The 17,990-nt window shown below is 32.6% G+C and overlaps 1 protein-coding gene across 1 annotated transcript; it reads left to right on the forward strand.

The window, feature by feature from the left end:
• The first annotated feature begins 329 nt into the window (after positions 1–329).
• On the forward strand, positions 330–10,904 carry LOC128559620 (uncharacterized). The gene is made up of 3 exons (XM_053551927.1): positions 330–1,596; positions 9,255–9,493; positions 9,776–10,904. The coding sequence occupies exons 1-3, from the start codon at positions 681–683 to the stop codon at positions 9,923–9,925; spliced, it is 1,305 nt and encodes a 434-aa protein (XP_053407902.1). The 5' UTR covers positions 330–680; the 3' UTR covers positions 9,926–10,904.
• The last annotated feature ends 7,086 nt before the right edge of the window (positions 10,905–17,990 follow it).

A 17,990-nucleotide genomic window follows, 5' to 3' on the forward strand; every position in this document is an offset into this window, starting at 1 on the left:
TTTTTAAAAAATATATATATAACTAATTTTTTATGCTTATTGAAATAGAAATCTCAAAATCATTTACCCATTTAAGACGATAGAATTTAATATTAAAATGTCTCTTTTTACGTTAGAATAGTTCTGAAACAACATTTCGCAATATATGCATGTCTGCAGCACTGTCAAACGATTGTATATTTGGCAATGAATAGCACATCACAATAATCAAACTCCGCCCCTAACTTTCAAGATGTTGAAGTGTCTTAGCCACTTAGATTGTGTTCCTGTAAGGAGTTGCTGATAAGTAGATATACAAATAAAATCTGTGAAAGATAACCAACGTGATTGGTTACAACGGTTGTCATCTCAAATTTAATCAAATATTTGAACAATCGTTCTAAATAAAGCATTTGACCAAATTTCTAGGTCTTAAAACGAAATTGAAATGGACCAGTACATGTGAAAAGAAGTTGATATTTAAAAACTGAAAATATTACTCGGACACATACATACTAAGTGCGGCTGATATCATTTAATTGGATGTACAAGTTATTGTGTAGAAAATCAATGCTTATAAAAAGCAAGATAATAAAAAGTTGAAAATAAAAATAACAACAATAGCTTTATGAAATAAATAGAAAAGGTAAATACTGGACGATATCATTTTATTAAAGGAATGATTAGTATTTGATATTTACATGGAATATCCCGGGACAATGATTCATTTAATGCCGAGTTATTCTGCCATGTACCGCGGCGAAAACAGTGCAGGGTTTTACCCAGGCAACTCGTATGTATCAGAAAATATGCCAGGACATCACTCAGAACAACTCCCAGCCGGAGCACCTCACTCTTCATTTCTAATTGATGACATTCTTGGAAAGAAAGAACGCGAACGCGAAGCTGAACGCGGTAGAATGGAACGAGGACATTGTGAGCAAAGCCGAGAGCTAGAAAGAACCCGTGACTTGGACAAAGATTTTGATCGGCGAGAAAGACTCAGATATCATGACTTGGAGCTAGACACTGAGCGTCACAACAGGTATCGTGATTCTGAAAAAGACTCAGAAAGTATGAGAGAACGTGAGGTTGACAGAGATGCAGACAGGCATACAGGTGAATCTCGTAAACAAACTTTAAATAAAGATGCTGACGTAAGAGACGGTGAAATACGCGACCGCGAAAGGGAACGTGAATCTCTAGCTGAAAGAACTAGAATAAGGGAAAGTGAAAGAGAAAGACTTATTGAGCAAGACCGAGAAATAAGGAACAGTAGAAACGCACATTTATTACATGTTGCAACAACAAAATCATTGTCATCTCCACCAATAACTGCTACATCTATTTTGCCGTCGGATATCCCGCGACCGACGCCAATAAATCCTGCTGCAATACAAACAAGTGCTTTAACGACGCCGACGTTATATAAACCTTTGCCAACATTATATGAACCTATTTTACAACAAGCATACATGAACCCACATTTATCAACTTATCAATCGTCTCTGATGCGACAAATGTGCAGCAGTATAGGAACGCTGGGTTCACTTCCGGGCTACAACCGTCACGAATATCCTGCCATCTTTGACGGCCAGTGTAGCCCATTTTCTAAAGGTAAGAGCAGACATAAATCTCTCTAATTTGATAAAACTTCAAAACGTATGGGAATAAGTTTTGAAAAGTAACACAGGAAGTGCACTGCGAAACAGGACAGATATGTTTTTGTGTCTTTAACCTTTACCCTGCTATATTTTCTAAAATGGACTAGTCTATCATTCAGTTTGGGCAGTACCACTTATTATTCAAAAAGGTGTTCACTGAAAATTTACTGACTGAATAGCGACCAGTGCAGACAATTTAACCACGCAGGCTGATCTTGGTCTGCACTGGTTGCAAAGAGAAAATCACTTCAGTGCCGCCAGCAGTCTAAAGGTTAAGCTAAATTGCTGTTATTTGGAAACAACCTTTTTATTTTACAACGATAATGATAATGTGTGGTGAAAAGTGATGCTACAGAAAAGAATTCTGAATTATTTTCTTACTTTCAGGAAATATTATTTTCTGTTTGCTGAAATCAGTGTGGGAATGCATTTAAATACACTTTAATGCTTTTAAAATTAGTAAAGTTCAGTATATTTGGCTGTACAAATGGCATTAAATAATAACCGGCATCAACTAAAATTGTAATAAAATACTAGCATATACATGTTTCAGGAAGATTTAACACATGTAGTTTGACACGTGTACAATCTGTTAATAAGTATAAACTATGAATCTTGAAAAATCTTTCAAACGCATTTCTCAAACACCAAAGAAAGCATGTTTCTTAGAAAGCTACGAAAATTACAACTGAATACTATGATTGATACAAGATTTGACCTTTCTCATGATTTTATGAAATAGCCATTATTTCACAAGTAAGTTCGGTTATCGCTCATCTATTGTTTCCGACCATTCAAATGCGGATAAATAGGAAGTAGGTTTTCAAGTATATATAGTATAGTGCATCTTGTGATTAATTTCACGTGAGAGTTAAGTAATCAGATTTAATAGGCAGCCAAAAATAATGTTATTTTCTTTTCTATCATAATTGTGTTTATACTTTTTCAAGGGGGCAGCTTGATATCATTGAAAAAACAGCAACACAAATACAGTAAAGCTTATTATTAAATAAGTGTTTTTCGTGAAATAAAAACAAAAACACGCGTGTCTGTTCTATTTCATTTTCTTTATGCGACTTTAAAATATATGCCATTTGAGGGTAAAACAATTGTAATGTTAGCTTGGATAACAAATAAATACAATGCACTATTTTCTACTTGAAACTTTGAATGCATTAATGCAAAAATAAATGTATATTTTATCATAAAAGATTTTTCTGAGTGTACGCTGTTTTAAAAGTTCTGTCTATGCTTTAGAGTTGACAACAGACGTATACATGTATTATAAAAATTATTTTTCAGAAATAAAGATTAAAAGGACCAAATGCAGTTTGTATAAACATCATAAAGGGCATACCTCAAGATTTGTAGTATTTTTCTAAATGTCAAAAATACTGTTAGAATTTATTGAAATGTAAAAATGCAAAATTTATTTTATAAATATCTATGTGTAACCTGTAAAATATCTATTGAGTAATTCCACGCAAGTTAAAAAATGTAGCATGGAACAATTCAAATATTATGAAAAATATAATTATTTTCCTGTACATCTTGGTGACGAATATCCAGCCTAAGAAAGAATGTTTCATATTTGACTGGATCCGAAAAACAAAATAATCAGCCAAGTCCATCAGCTTATTTGCGATCGCCTTACTTACAAAATATTAAGTACCGTATAGTTTTTCGGAAATCAATGGCCTTACAAAAATTTAAGTACCTTTCATAGTTTTACGGAAATCAGTCCTATATTATTAATCTCAATAATTAATTGGATATAAATACAATAGGATATGAAAGTGATACCACTTCTCATTTTGCTTCCGAGTAATTTGTACAAATTTTATTCAAATTTTTCAGAATTTCTTTGATATGGGTTATTTTCACTTTTCATGCATATAAAAACGACCCTAATTAAAAAGGCGTACAAATCCTTCAAGAGTTTTCAAAAATTAGACTAGGCCATAAATTCAGAAAAAAAAATACCTCTATAATTTTCAAATCTGTCCAACACTACAATACAATTTCATACATTACTTTTTATTTGCTTTGTGTTGACCACAGAACGTGGAATTTGCAAGAACGTTGACAGTGACAACTTACTATGAAGATTTGATAAATATTAATGGGCAGAATGCTGTATTCATACTTAAAAACATTTTTAACAATTGCTTTTCGCTTCCTCCCTGAAAGTAACCAGAAACAGCGGGTCAGCTATAAAATCCACTTTTATTTCAAATGTTTTACATAATCAAATTTTAGGAGATATTTATATGTTACCAGAGTAACCATTTTAAGAAATAATAAATATTCTTTCAAATTTTAGTTTAAGGTTTGAGAACTCTGAATATTGTCAAACTACGTTAAAAATACGTTTGAGTTCTGACTGTTAAACTGCATAATTGCTCGTAGCTAGAAAATTAACAAATGAAATAAAATGACGTATCATGTCAAGTGTTACTGTTATACTGAAAACAACAGCAGCAACAAAAACCAAAACAACAGAAACAACAAGAACAATAACAATGATTACATTTCTGTATATGAAAAATGTGAATTATACACCGAACCTGCTTTAGTAGGATACTTTATTATTCTTGCAATAACTTAAAACGTTTTGGCCCACCTTCGTGAAAGAATATTTAAGAGAATGCAATTTAGCATAAGTCATGTTGACATATAACGTTCTTAACTTTGAATATTTTATCTTAATATTCTGAATGATCTAGGACGCCGAAAGTGTATTCTCCAAATTTTAAAGCATTTGTTTGTAAATTTGACCCTTTCAAATCGCCGCCATTGTCATTGAGAAGGATTGCACTCGGAATTCTTTTAATAGGATAATAAATGGAACCGATAACCACAAAGTACTGTATCATAAATAAATCAAAGTATATAGGGATAAATGGTTGGCAAATAACCTGATTAATATCATATCTCCATTAAAAGCTTCTGCGTCCGAAATGCCCACGTTAAGCACTTAATTGATACTCAACTTTATCTTCAATTCGCGTCCTTTAACTGCAATTATCCGATAAGACTGTCCACAAAATTTTTGTCCGAACAAATTGAACTGGTTATAAAGAGATTAGATAGGTGGCGTGTTTGAAAACTTCGGTACGTCCGAGTTTGACCGCACCATAATTACAGAAAACTGGTTAGCTTAGAATATCGTTTGGTGATGCGATATCTTTACATAAAAAAAATATAAACTTAATTGTTTAAATCTGGCTCGCATCATGCTATGAAATAAGTGTAGTCAAAACGCGTTCTAGCGTTTACAAATATCAGAATTACATCTTTTCTGTTTACTTCATGAATCATAATCCTAGAAAGAACCACGTTTGCCACCTGAACGCGCATTTTACGCGTATGAAAATATCAAGATATAAATCCAAAACGCATATAAGCCTATTTTCCTGAAATAAGCAATGCATTAAAACTGCCTTTGAAAGTAGAGCAATTATTAAAACACCTAGTTGTTATAATGATTAAAAAAGAATCCAAAAATCTCTGACATAAATTTTATCTAAATATATTCATTTGCCGTAAAGTTTTCTACGAAAAAGAAGCCAGGCTTCTTGTGAATATGGACCCTTTACTATTAAGCAATTTTATTAATTTTTCAAGAAGAAAAACAGCAACTGTCTCAGAAGATGGCGTTTTGTGACAATAACGTCAACCTCTTTGTTTTATATGTTGACGTCGCAGAAAAGCGTGTATAGATATTAAGTTTACATTACCGTTTCTTATTCAATGTTTCTGTTATTTACTTATATTTAGTACTTTTAACTCCTTTGATTTAAGATTAACCTGATACATCTTAATCTTGTCACTGTAAGCTTTAGATTAGATATGGAAATCTTCTCTCGCATCTGTACGTGTATCTATCAAGTGTGCTTCCAAACGCTCTATCTCCTCTTACAGATAACCGACCTAACACTACTGTTGATGACATAACACGGACACCTCAAACAAATTCAACAGAATATGTGCGAAGTTCTTTCTATTTCAAACATTTTGCTAATTTTTAAGTAAGCATTTGTTCTCTATTTCACTTTTCAACAATCGTCTGTTTCACACAATGATAGTTAGTAACAATAAATATATCAACTGAAATTAAAAACTTTTCCATATGCCAATTTTTTTGGAAACTTTTAATTTTCCAGTTACGTGCGTGAAAGTAATTTCTTCTTAATATCAGGAGAACAAAATTTATTTATTAAAACAGAGAAGAATCTGGCGTGATAATGTATACCGATAGCACGCATAAAAGACATACACTGCTAGTCTGCTTTAGATGGCAACAATTTTGGCATACATGACGATGCGGCCAGGGAGACCAAAGTCACAGACTAGCGAGATTTTTGCTTTATAACTGAATTTAATACTTTATATTATACCATAAATGATATTATTTTGCAATAGAGGCATATGCGAAGTCCATGTCAGACAAGATAATATTCATTTATAATTAAGACAATAATGGTAATTTTACATATTACAGTATCGAGTTCTACCACGGAAACATTCGGCGACTTAAAGATCGCAACATTATTCCGTTAAAGAACAAGTGCATATTTCTCGATGCAAATTTATTACAAATGTATCTATACGCTAATGAATATAACATATGAAGGATATAATTTTGTTCTTTAGTTTAAAATAAAATTGGTCCTACTGTGATTACATGGAGCTCAAATGTATGAATGCAATAAAGACTTTTTTCCTATAACAAAAAGAGCAAAACATTGCATAGAAATGTTAAGAAACTACAAAATGATAAATAATCAGGCGATAAATATATTACTTGAACATAGCGTAATAATATGAATGAAATACGAACGACATTTCTTTTTGCATAGTAATAGTTTGGACCATAAAGAAAGAAAAATGAAGCCAATTGTTATCTGTGACTATAAGGTCCATATCGGAAAGAAATACAACCACAACAACAATTTGCAGCCTCAAATAAATATGGTATACACATGTGTAAACAGTACATGTATAAGCAATATTGTAATACTTTGAACTATAAAGAGCAAATTGAAATAAAAAGTTATCTGTGGCAGCATGATCCATATCTTACGAAAAAATACAACTAACATTTGCAGCCTTAATCAAATATTATGGTATATACATGTATATACAATGTACAATATAATCAATATAGTAATAGTACAAGCAAATTATACAACGGTCTTTCTTTAAACTGAGTCATAGAAATGCGATTGTAAATCATAATTCCAATAAATGTAACATCAGAAAATGACTGACACCTACTACAGGTTAGAAGAAAATATGTTGTCACAAAATTAATAGTGCTATATATAGAGAACATACATGTAGACCTACGTTATCAGAAGCGTTTGGACAAACCGTTTTAAAATTGTCCTTCCTGACAAATAACTAGCCTCTTTAGCAACGCAAGACCACTTACATCAATTCATAGCTTCTAGATTTTGTGAAAAAGGCCGAATTTAATACCCAAATTAGCCCTACAATTTACTCAAGTCAAATAACAACTACAAGTACAGAAACAAAGGGATTAAGTATTTAATTTAATAGCCATACACTTCCTTCAAAGAAGGCTGTCGGCGGCAGGGAGTCGCAATCACGGATTAACAGACAAGTTTACTCATTACCGTAAATCCTCATTGAAATGCTTTCTTTATACAAACACGAGTGGTGCATAGATCTCTTAATGGTTGCGTAATTCAAACACAATTATATGATAACTTTAAATGTATAGCGCGAGCGGTTGCGGGAAAACCCGTAACTGATAAATCAAATTTGTAGGTACTTGACGTTACATAATATTAACATTATCGCCGTGTGTGTAAATAGAATTATTTGATAGCCTTGTTACTGTGTATAGTTTTTGTCGAGCTCGCCTGCGATGAGCTCGATATAGTCGTCACTTTTGGCATGCGTCCGTGCGTCCGTCCGATTTTGTCCGGACCATAACATGCATGGATCAATCTTGTTTATATTTGGCATGAATGTTAACCTCAATGAGAAGGAATGTCATGCGCAAACCGCATGTTCCTATCTCAAAGGTCAAGGTCACAGTTGGAGGTCAAATTGAAGTTTGTCCGGAAAATAACTTTGACATGCATGGAACTAATCTTGTTTATATTTGGCATGAATGTTAACCTCAATGAGATGGAGTGTCATGCGCAAACCCCGTATTCCTATCTCAAAGGTCAAGGTCACAGTTGGAGGTCAAAGGTCAAAATGAAGTTTGTTCGGAATATTTCTTCTTCATGCATGGTGGGATTTTGATGTAACTTGGCATGAATGTTCACCATTATGGGACGGATTGTCATGCGCAAGAACCAGGTCCCTAGGTCTAAGGTCAAGGTCACACTTAGAGGCCAAAGGTGCTGGCGGGCTTGACATTCTGCCCGTGGGCATGCAGAATGTATTTCTAGTATTAATTCCATTTTAATATTTTCATCTTCAAAGAAGTGTTTACTTCATGTTCATCAGATATTCGACAAAATATTGTGAAAAACTGACCATAAAAATAAAGACAATTCATCCAAATTCGATATTTTCTTATAAGTTTTGTTTTACACGTTAAATGCAGCTTATAGGAATGATTCGAAGAAATGTATGCTTTACCAAAAATGTAATGATGAATGATGATATACCTTCGCTTAAAAATCGAGAGAACAGAAAAACGCTTTGCAAGACTAAACGATCTCTTTTGCATTTCTTTACTATTGACTTTCAAACATTTTAGCGGGTTTAGATGAAGATCATGACGAAAGGTCAACTAGTTTTACCACACATTTCCGTTTTCGACGCCATGACACATTTCCGCGCGATACCAAGTCTCGAAGTTCCTCGCGTGAGGCGTTTGACCTCGGTAATTTGCGCGTGCGCACTTGTACGCACTTGATCATCTTGACGCTTTCAATAGCGGAAGGCAATCTTTTATTCAATGACCAAAATAATTGTCTAACATACAGGATGGGGCAAATAGAGTCAAGAGACTATTTTCCGAAACAAAACTATGTATAAAATCTTAATTACATCGCGCTATTGTTTAATTAATTCCTCCAATACTTGCATATGGGCAAGTTTTACCAAGTGTCACTTTGGATGGAATAAAAAGCCGGAAAATTAAGCAAAAAAGTGGAGTTGAAAAACCCTTATGAAACTTAATATTGTTGACGAAAAGCTTTTGTATAACCAATATGACTCTCGTTGTATCGATGAGACACAATGGCTTTGTTTATGTTGAAAACAATAGACTATACTTGACATTTCCTATTGCTCTTGCATTGTGTTTTTGTCTTTCTCGGCACTTTAAGTAGGCATGTTGGGATAATGTCCTTGGCTTTTTTCTGTTTTAATTGCCTTAATTAATTCTGATTGGCTATGAAAATCTTCCGTAATTAGTCGGTAATGAATAGCCGTACTTTCGTATGGTATAATACAATGTACATATACATGTACATGGAAAATAACAATATTTAGGGAAAAATTGTGTTTAACCAGCTGTCACGTATTCCTTTTTATAGCCACAAATAGCCGTTCATTTATCATAAGGAAGTTATATAAAAGTATACAATGTATTAATATGTTATTGTTTATTTCTTGCAGTTTACCACAACCGTCCATTTTTCTGGCATCCGTTCTTACAAAGACCTATGCAAAAGCGTAAAGGCGGACAAGTTCGCTTCTCAAACGACCAGACAATAGATCTTGAGAAAAAGTTTGAGTCTCAAAAATATCTCTCACCACCAGAGCGAAAGCGACTTGCCAAAACACTACAGTTGACCGAAAGACAAGTTAAAACTTGGTTTCAAAATCGACGAGCAAAATGGAGGCGATTAAAACAGGTATAAACCAAAGTTGTTGTCATTGATCACTTATTACTTGAAAATGAGTAACACTGTACATAAATTAAACAAGACAAAAATATGAAACGAAAAAAAAAAATTGCAGCTTATTTGCTTTATGACAAAAACCGGTCAGCCTGAGACTCCCATCTTATTACAAAACTGTTTTCTAAAAGTAACTTAATAATAAAAATATGAAAAAGATATTATGCTGTACATTTACTTGACAATAAATAAAATGTTCAAATTTTTAGCTAAATATACTATGCATTTATTTTCCAGGAATCTCCAACTCCGGATAAGAACGGAGAGGACCAATCAGAATCATCGAGACAAAATGACGAATGTGACATGGAAAATGAATCGTCATCGGACGAAAACGACTGTGATATGATGAATGGCGATGACGTCATTGATGTCGGACAAGAATAAAGTTTCATAAATGTGAAGTGTGTTATATTAAAACAAATATGCAGCGTTTTGTGAAAAGAGAATTGTAAGTTAAAACTTCATAAAGTGTGATAAACATACTGTACTGTGTCATGTAACAGAAAATACAAAGCAGTGTAAGTTGAAAGTCTTCCAAACAAATTCATTGGAACATTAACATATACTAGAACAAGGCAGAATTTGCCATACAGATTGTGTTTTTTTCATATGCTACTGTCATAATAACAATAATTTTCATTTAATAATTTTTGTCACTTTTTATTAAAAATGCAATACTTGAGTCTACCGATAGATTGTAACTACAACAAATAATATGAACAAAACTCCTACTTGTCTCTTTGTCCGAAATACCCGTTTTTTTGCTACATGTTCGTAGCATATTTTAGATGTATTTTAGGGAAATTATACAGAATAAAAACTATCTTGATTTCATTAAAGAGGAACATACATGTGAGGTGTAGAAATCTATAGTTCTTTTGATAAAACTGCTTTAAATGACTTTTTATACATTAAAAAGTCACTAAATATTTTAAATTAACGCTTTATAGCGACGCACTGAAACTTACTCAAAATTTGTTAAAACTTGTATTTTGTGAATGTTGCAAATATACCGTACGTTGCAAAGTATGGGAATAAAGTGCAAAGAAAACAATCTCATGAAATGTGTAAAGTGTCTAAGACGCGTTTGAAATAAAAAATAAAATCTACATTCTACCTTGGTTTTAACAATTATGCAGTGCCGGTTTTTTTTCTTTTGTTCCTGTTGTACATTTTATGTCTCTGTGAAATTTTCGAATATTCAATCGAGCTGTGCCTTAAGCACCTTTTTATTTATTGCCCACAATTCCATAGCAGTCTGTTTACTATAATATATTTTCGTATGATAATGTTTTACAACCACACAACGAATAAAGCAATATTATGTATAATTATTTTTGTACAAATAAAAGTTTAAAACATTCCCAGACCATTTGTATAAATTTATGTATCCTATTGTAATCCATTACTTACCACGCTGTTCCTCATTGATCATTTTACAAGTTTTCTTACATAAAATAGCTCCGTGATATATTTCTGCAATCTTTTAATCTCGCGATCAAAACAATAAGAAGTCACATCGTGTAAGAAAGGTTAGCTGTTGTCTGCAGATATAATAATAGGTGGCCCGGTGGTTTTGTGGTGACACGCTTGACTATCAATTCAGAGGTGGAGGTTCGAATCCCGGTCCAGGCAGTGGAATTTTTTAGACTCATCCACCTAAGAAAGAGGCTAGTACGGGTTCTTCATAGGAAAGACGGGTTTGTATGTATCTGTGCTATACACCGGGCAGATTAAAGAATTAGACTGTCTATTCTCAAAGAGCCAGGTTAAGTAAGCATGACATGCCACACCAGATGTCGCATTTAATAAACATAGTAATAAAATAGTAATATCAATAAAGTTTCAAAATGCAGAGTTTATTTTTATCAATGAGATATCCAATGGCCATTTTTTCACTAAAACATTTTATCTTCAGGTATTAGCTTCAAATGTATAAAATCCTCATTAAATTTTTTTAACTGTACTAAATATATAAATTAACTTTGCTTATAGAGCTGTATTCATAAATGTCTATTGTCATGCAGTAACAGCCAGTGTTTTAGTGGTATACATGTATGTTAAACTTAATGCATAGAACTGTTAATACACATAAGCTTGTAAAGTGTATGTTGACATAAACTATATGAAGTAATTATTCATGATTTGGATCATTTAAATGAAGACGATATTATTTTATTTATTAGTCCGATATTATCTTAGATTTATTTCAGAATACGCTTTACGTTTGAACTTTTCCCCTCTGCTGTGAGAGCTTTCTCTCACTCTGTCCTTTTGGTGAGATCGCTTTGTGTTCCTATCGCTGCTTTTGTTTGGTAAAGCGCCTTTAACGTGTTTGTCAAGAAATATATATAATTCTGGTATGATAAGATATATATGTTGTAACTACAAAATACATTTATCGCAGGTTGTAGTTCGAATATCACTCTCATACACTTTAAGATATATATCAATATGTCAATGATCAAAGTTTAGCAATATATCACCAACTCACAGACATATTTGGTAAACGAACAATATCTTTACCAACAATCAACCTGTCCAATACATATTTTACAATATTGTCCCATACGACTGGATACTAAAAAAACTCTAAACGCTAAAGAAGAGTGTCATTTGTAAATAAATAAACGTAAACAATTCATGGAAAGTACGTTAGACCTCTAGAGCTGGGACATTATTGCAAATGCATTAAAACAAAGATATGTAGCAGTTCTTTGATCTCGCCCAAAGTTTGGCCCCTTTATGCATCCCTTTTTTGAAATTCAATGCATATATAAATAAATTGGCATTTGTTTTGTAGAGTAATACACACGCCTTATATGCTGTTCAATTTTCATGTTAAACAAGTCTTTCATTTCTATGATTTGATATTGATTTATTTTGTTTTCGAAATATGAAGCTAGCCGTTACAGAAAATAGACATAGTATATATTAACCTAACCTAATACAGGTAAAAGGAAAATAACGAACTTCGGTCATTAAACTAGTTCTGAAATAAAAGAAGAAATAAAAATGATTCTTTTGCAAATAAACAGAAGAAGCTTATGTTTAAGAGATAAATGGATGACATCTATCTTCTGTGTAAAGAAACATTTTACAAAATATTAACAGGCACTGCCTTATAGTTGGCACTAGTAACCAATAGTTGGTGCCAGTAACCAAAAACCAAAAGTTGGCGTTAGCAACCAACAGGACGGAGCAATGTTGAATCCTCAAAAGTAACAGACCTAAATGGTAGAGTAGTTGCTTGGGTGGGTAACCATACCAATTAGAGTAAAATCCAGATTTCATGTTAATTTTATATTAATGCATTTATTGTGTACTTTCGTAAATGGAATGTTATGCATCTGAAAAGACACTAACACCACGCAACGAAACTGTCAGAACGAAAACTAAGATCATTGGATAATAATTATGATTCAAAAGTTTGATATCACACACAAACGTTAAAAACATATGTATCATATTTAAAATCGATCCACAGTTCTGAGAAGTTCGATTCTACAGTGGTGAGAGGACGTGATTTGAACGCAGTTCGGATATAGAGTACAAAAAATAACATTTTTTTTTGTGCCGAAATGACCACAGGAGAAGTGGCTTTCGTTACCATATAATCATTGCTTATAGGCTACAAACCTAAATAATGATCTCAACTATATATAGTATGAATAAATCATAACATTAACGAGTAGATGTGTCAAAAAGTTCCCATAAAAATCAAACGTTTACAGATTTTCTTATATTCAGTACCTGTTATCAAATGATAGGTAATGCCATCCTCAGTTATCATTTATATATTTATATTTTACATTTGACATGGAAAGAAAAACCTGCTTATTTTCGAACAAACAACATTGGCGTAATAATATCAAGGATAGCCCAACCGCGGGATTGTCGCGCAATCTGACATCATTTACAAAAACATAAACAAAATGGTGTCGTTCGAAAAATTCTCTCAAAATTGGACGCCAAAATTTCAAAAAGAACATTTAAATATAGATTAAACTAATCTTTCTGACGGTAAAGATCAAAATTGAATCAACACGACTGTATGATTTTTTCACTGGATTTATCGATATTTTACATAAAAACCAGGAACTGTATTTTTATCGGAAGGCGAATTACAAATGACCGTGGGTGGGTCTTTTTGGCTGCACTATTTAGTTGCTGTAAACAACGATATCGTGATATTCATTTTTATGTTATGATACTCATGAAAAGCAAACCACTTATTTTTGCAGCAAGCTCCCGTTAAAAAGTAAATATAAGAAGAGCCGGACAGCTGACTTCTTGAATTTACATTTTGTTCTAATTTCCATAGATATATAATTTTTTTTCACAATACACCAAATACCAACTGAAGTCCTTACATTGTTGCTTACTTTATTTTGAATCATTTAACATTAAAACCTATCAAAAGTAAAAATTCACCATAAGAAAGACAGACGCGCTGACAGTGTAACATTTAAAATACACGAAATATCATAGATATTCAGAATCATTCAAGTTACCCGTATAACGGCTACCAGGCATTACTCTAGGTTTTCCGGATAAATGACGCCATGCTTTTACTTCCCGTCAATCAAACGTGCAGAACAACCTTATAGCTTAACATCTAAGGAAACGATTCCACGAATTAAATGACAAAAGATTAAACACAATGATGCAATCAAGCAACATACGTTATCATATTCCACTACAAGTTCATCCAAGGCGCTCGCAATATTTCAGATTGCTGACAGTTCCAAGACTGTGTCTTTATTTTTAACTTACTTTTAGTTCGGACCGTTACGTACATGTTTATTGTTTTTATATGTTTATGGTGTTGTCGGGACTTTTTATCTTAAAGTTATGATAATAACGCATTTCCTTCATGGATCTCCGTCTATTTCCGTATCAGTTTCCGGAGATGTCCGAGTTACAGTGCGGCGCTAGTTGCGTTGAATTGATTCATTGCTTCACGGACTTTTTCTTTTCTGTATATTTTAATATTTTTGAGGTACTGTTGTAGTGTCTTCATATTATCAATGTAAACATAAAACTAACATGTTTATGTGTATAAACACCCAAATATATAAATAGTACATACCCAATACACATACAGCTAAGTACAGTATAAATGTGTATTACCACTAAAACACTGGGAGTTTTTTTTTACAATTAAGTAACTTTCCAAAATAACAGTTGTACATGCCATTTAATTGATTGTGAATGTTGCTTTACAAATAAAGTTTATATATTTAGTCAAGTTAAATTCATTTGATGAGGATTCTCTACATTTAGAGTTAGTGCCTTAAAATAAATCATTTTAGTCTAAGACTTTAAAGATATAACAGTATGTTAAAACATGTTTAATTGTAATTGTTATCAATTATATTATATTATAAATATATAATTTGGAAGTACAGAATGCAACCAAGAAAATAATAAGGGACTGTATTAGACTGAGTCTGTTCTTGAAAGTTAATGTAATGTGCAACACCACTCACCTCACCTCTCCTCTACCCCCCAACCCACCGCTCCCCCCCTTCCCCACTCCCCCCGCACACCTCAACATCGGGAATTCTTAATACAGTGGCATTTAATACACTACGTGATCCCAAAGGACCAGAAATAACCATTACATTGAGTTCAAGTTTAGGGCAACGTTTTACAGTCAATTTTGGCAGTGGCATATACTTTTATGGCTATTCTTTCTTTACATTTGATCGTGCAATGTTACACAATTTCTAATTGATAGCCTATCAAATTACAAATCTCGTATTTATGCATTCGAAACATAGAAACAAAATAGATACCGTTTTCCCATTAATATATAAAACCTTATGTTTCCATAAGACATCAAAAGTATCTACTTAACGCGTAACCACATAACTGTATTCTCTGTTAAGCAAATACCCATTTACCGCCGATTTCATTTTCAAATAAAGCCTCAAAAATAATTAAGGGTCTTTACTTAGTTTATTTAAGATATGGATAGCATTGTTCGCTCCCAATGCCAAACTCTTAAACTGTCAAATTTATCTTAAAAGTAAACCCCCCTTTGCCTCTCTCCTTATAAAGTGTCCTATGGAATGGGCAACATTCTGAATTCGTTCACAACAGACTGTCAAATACCTAAGTCGAGAGCACTAGCGGGCGCCACATAAAGCCTTGTGTCAAACGGGAACAATTAAAGTTTGGGCAAAGCGCTCGTATATTATTTTCTGATTATTTCTTGATTATATTTTAAGTGGGTATACTGATAGTGCTCGGTGACTAAACGCTGATACAATCTCATTGAAAAGCAATCTGTCTCGTACGTCACTAAATTTATTGCTGAAACAGTAACTGACGGGAAAATACGGAATGAAACGGGTCTTATACCAATATATAGCTATGGGAAATGTAACACAGTAGCATGTCGGTAGGCACTGTCAATTTGTGAAAGGTATTTTTTCCATTAGAATTTGTCTATATCACTCCCTCTTATCAAACGTAATTTCATTAATTCTAGAACTAATTTTGAACGCGAATGAATATGAATTACATGTTTACTGAACCAAAAAGCTATTCTCCTTTTTGATATTTTACCTGCGTCTTAAAAATAACAATAACATTATCACACGAGCGTATTTTCTTCAGTTTTATTTTAAAAAGTTAGATCAATTCAATGTAAAAAGGATCAAAAGTAATATTCTTTTTTATCAGCTGTTATCTTTTAATGCTGAAACTTTCCTTACTTATTATAGATCAAGTTAATTCGACTAACTTCTCCTATACTTAAAATAATGCCAACGTCGAAGCTTTATTACAAAAGTGTAATACCAAAATTATGAAATAGCATTATTTCACTCCCACGGCGTTAAAATGTGATAAAAATAAGTTATTAACAACATTTTGTTCGAAAGGTATATTCATTTTCAAACAGATATTTTCGGTAACTTGTAAAATATTTAGCATAATAGCAAATGACGGGTTAGCTGTTTTATTCAGCATATAACAATCAGCAATTCGTCGAAATAATATATGAACAAACATCATATCTTGTTGCAAGAACATAAACTATGCTTGTAGCGAATTTCATGGAAAGGAAGAACATAATTTTAAGCATTATTTTTTGTCGCATTTGTCTTCACTTTCAATCAGGATTCTGAACTGACGATCTGAATCCTTCCGTAGGCTTCTTGGCTAAGCATCTGTATTATTTATTGTTGGTTTTTAAGTCACACCGCCTCAGTGTAAGGCATATGCCAACTTTCCAGATTTTATAATGAAGGAATGCCCCATACTTTCTGTATACAAAGAAAAAAAGCACATACGTATCTTTATGTCAATGGGTAGAAGAAATATACAATTTCACATTATTATTGATTTTTATAACACCATGACGTCAACATGACGTTGCGCGTGACGTCAGGTGGTTTTAAAATACATGAAATAAAAATGATGTGTAAGACAGGAATATGTGACGCCTTTATTATACACAAATATTTCAAAGCCATGTTGTCAATTATATATGTAAAGAATAATGTTGTTTAATCGAAATTCGACCCGGTATTGTATCATATTTTATGAGTTTTCGGCGTCGCGGATCCGTATATTGCATGTTAAGAGATGTTTCATTTTATTTTGTGAAAATATCCGGGACAATTTTGAAATAATCATAATGACAAGATAAAATATCCATGACTATTCTCTGTCTAGAAGTAAGACGATTCAATTGTATGTGTTTTTTCGTTTTTGTAATGATATTACTTTTAATATGGAGATAACTTCAGATCTCTTAAATTTCTTTTATATGATAAAAAGCAACTTGTCCGTTTTTGTGACTGTTAAAGTCCAATCATGTTAAAAACAGATGAAGCAGCCCTCCAAATAAAGAAGAAACATAATTACATGGTTAGGAAAACACAACTGTCACATGGACTGTAGCCATATAGGAAGGTAATTCAACAGTAATAAGGGATTCAACAATAATTTCTACTTTGTGAGTAAAATATTGAAACCTTTGATAAATATATGAGAAAAAAATACTAAAAACAGGATTTGACAGGTAATTAATATATTTTATGTTCCAAGCAAAAAATATCGTAGCCACATTACATACAGTCGTCATGGTTTTTTAACACTGTTATAAATATGAACTTTATGCTTTACTGACACTGTCTGTTATGTATAATATGTTATACCTCTGTTACCGCTACACTTTAAGAACTGTTTACTGTTGTTGTTATAATTTCTCAGTACCCCGTTGCATACAGTGTTGAAATTCTTGACATTTTATTAAATGTCCAGCAGACACACCATTTAACTGACCATTTCTGCCCTTTGCCAGACATTCCCACCTACGTATTTAATTTCTTTGCTCTTTATTCTGAAATAACTTGCGGATATATGTCGTACGTTGATGATTATTTAACAATAACAAATGACACAAAAGTTGCCATTTTGGTTGTGAAATTAA

Source organism: Mercenaria mercenaria, chromosome 9, assembly GCF_021730395.1.
Source record: "Mercenaria mercenaria strain notata chromosome 9, MADL_Memer_1, whole genome shotgun sequence".
Lineage (NCBI taxonomy): Eukaryota > Metazoa > Mollusca > Bivalvia > Venerida > Veneridae > Mercenaria > Mercenaria mercenaria.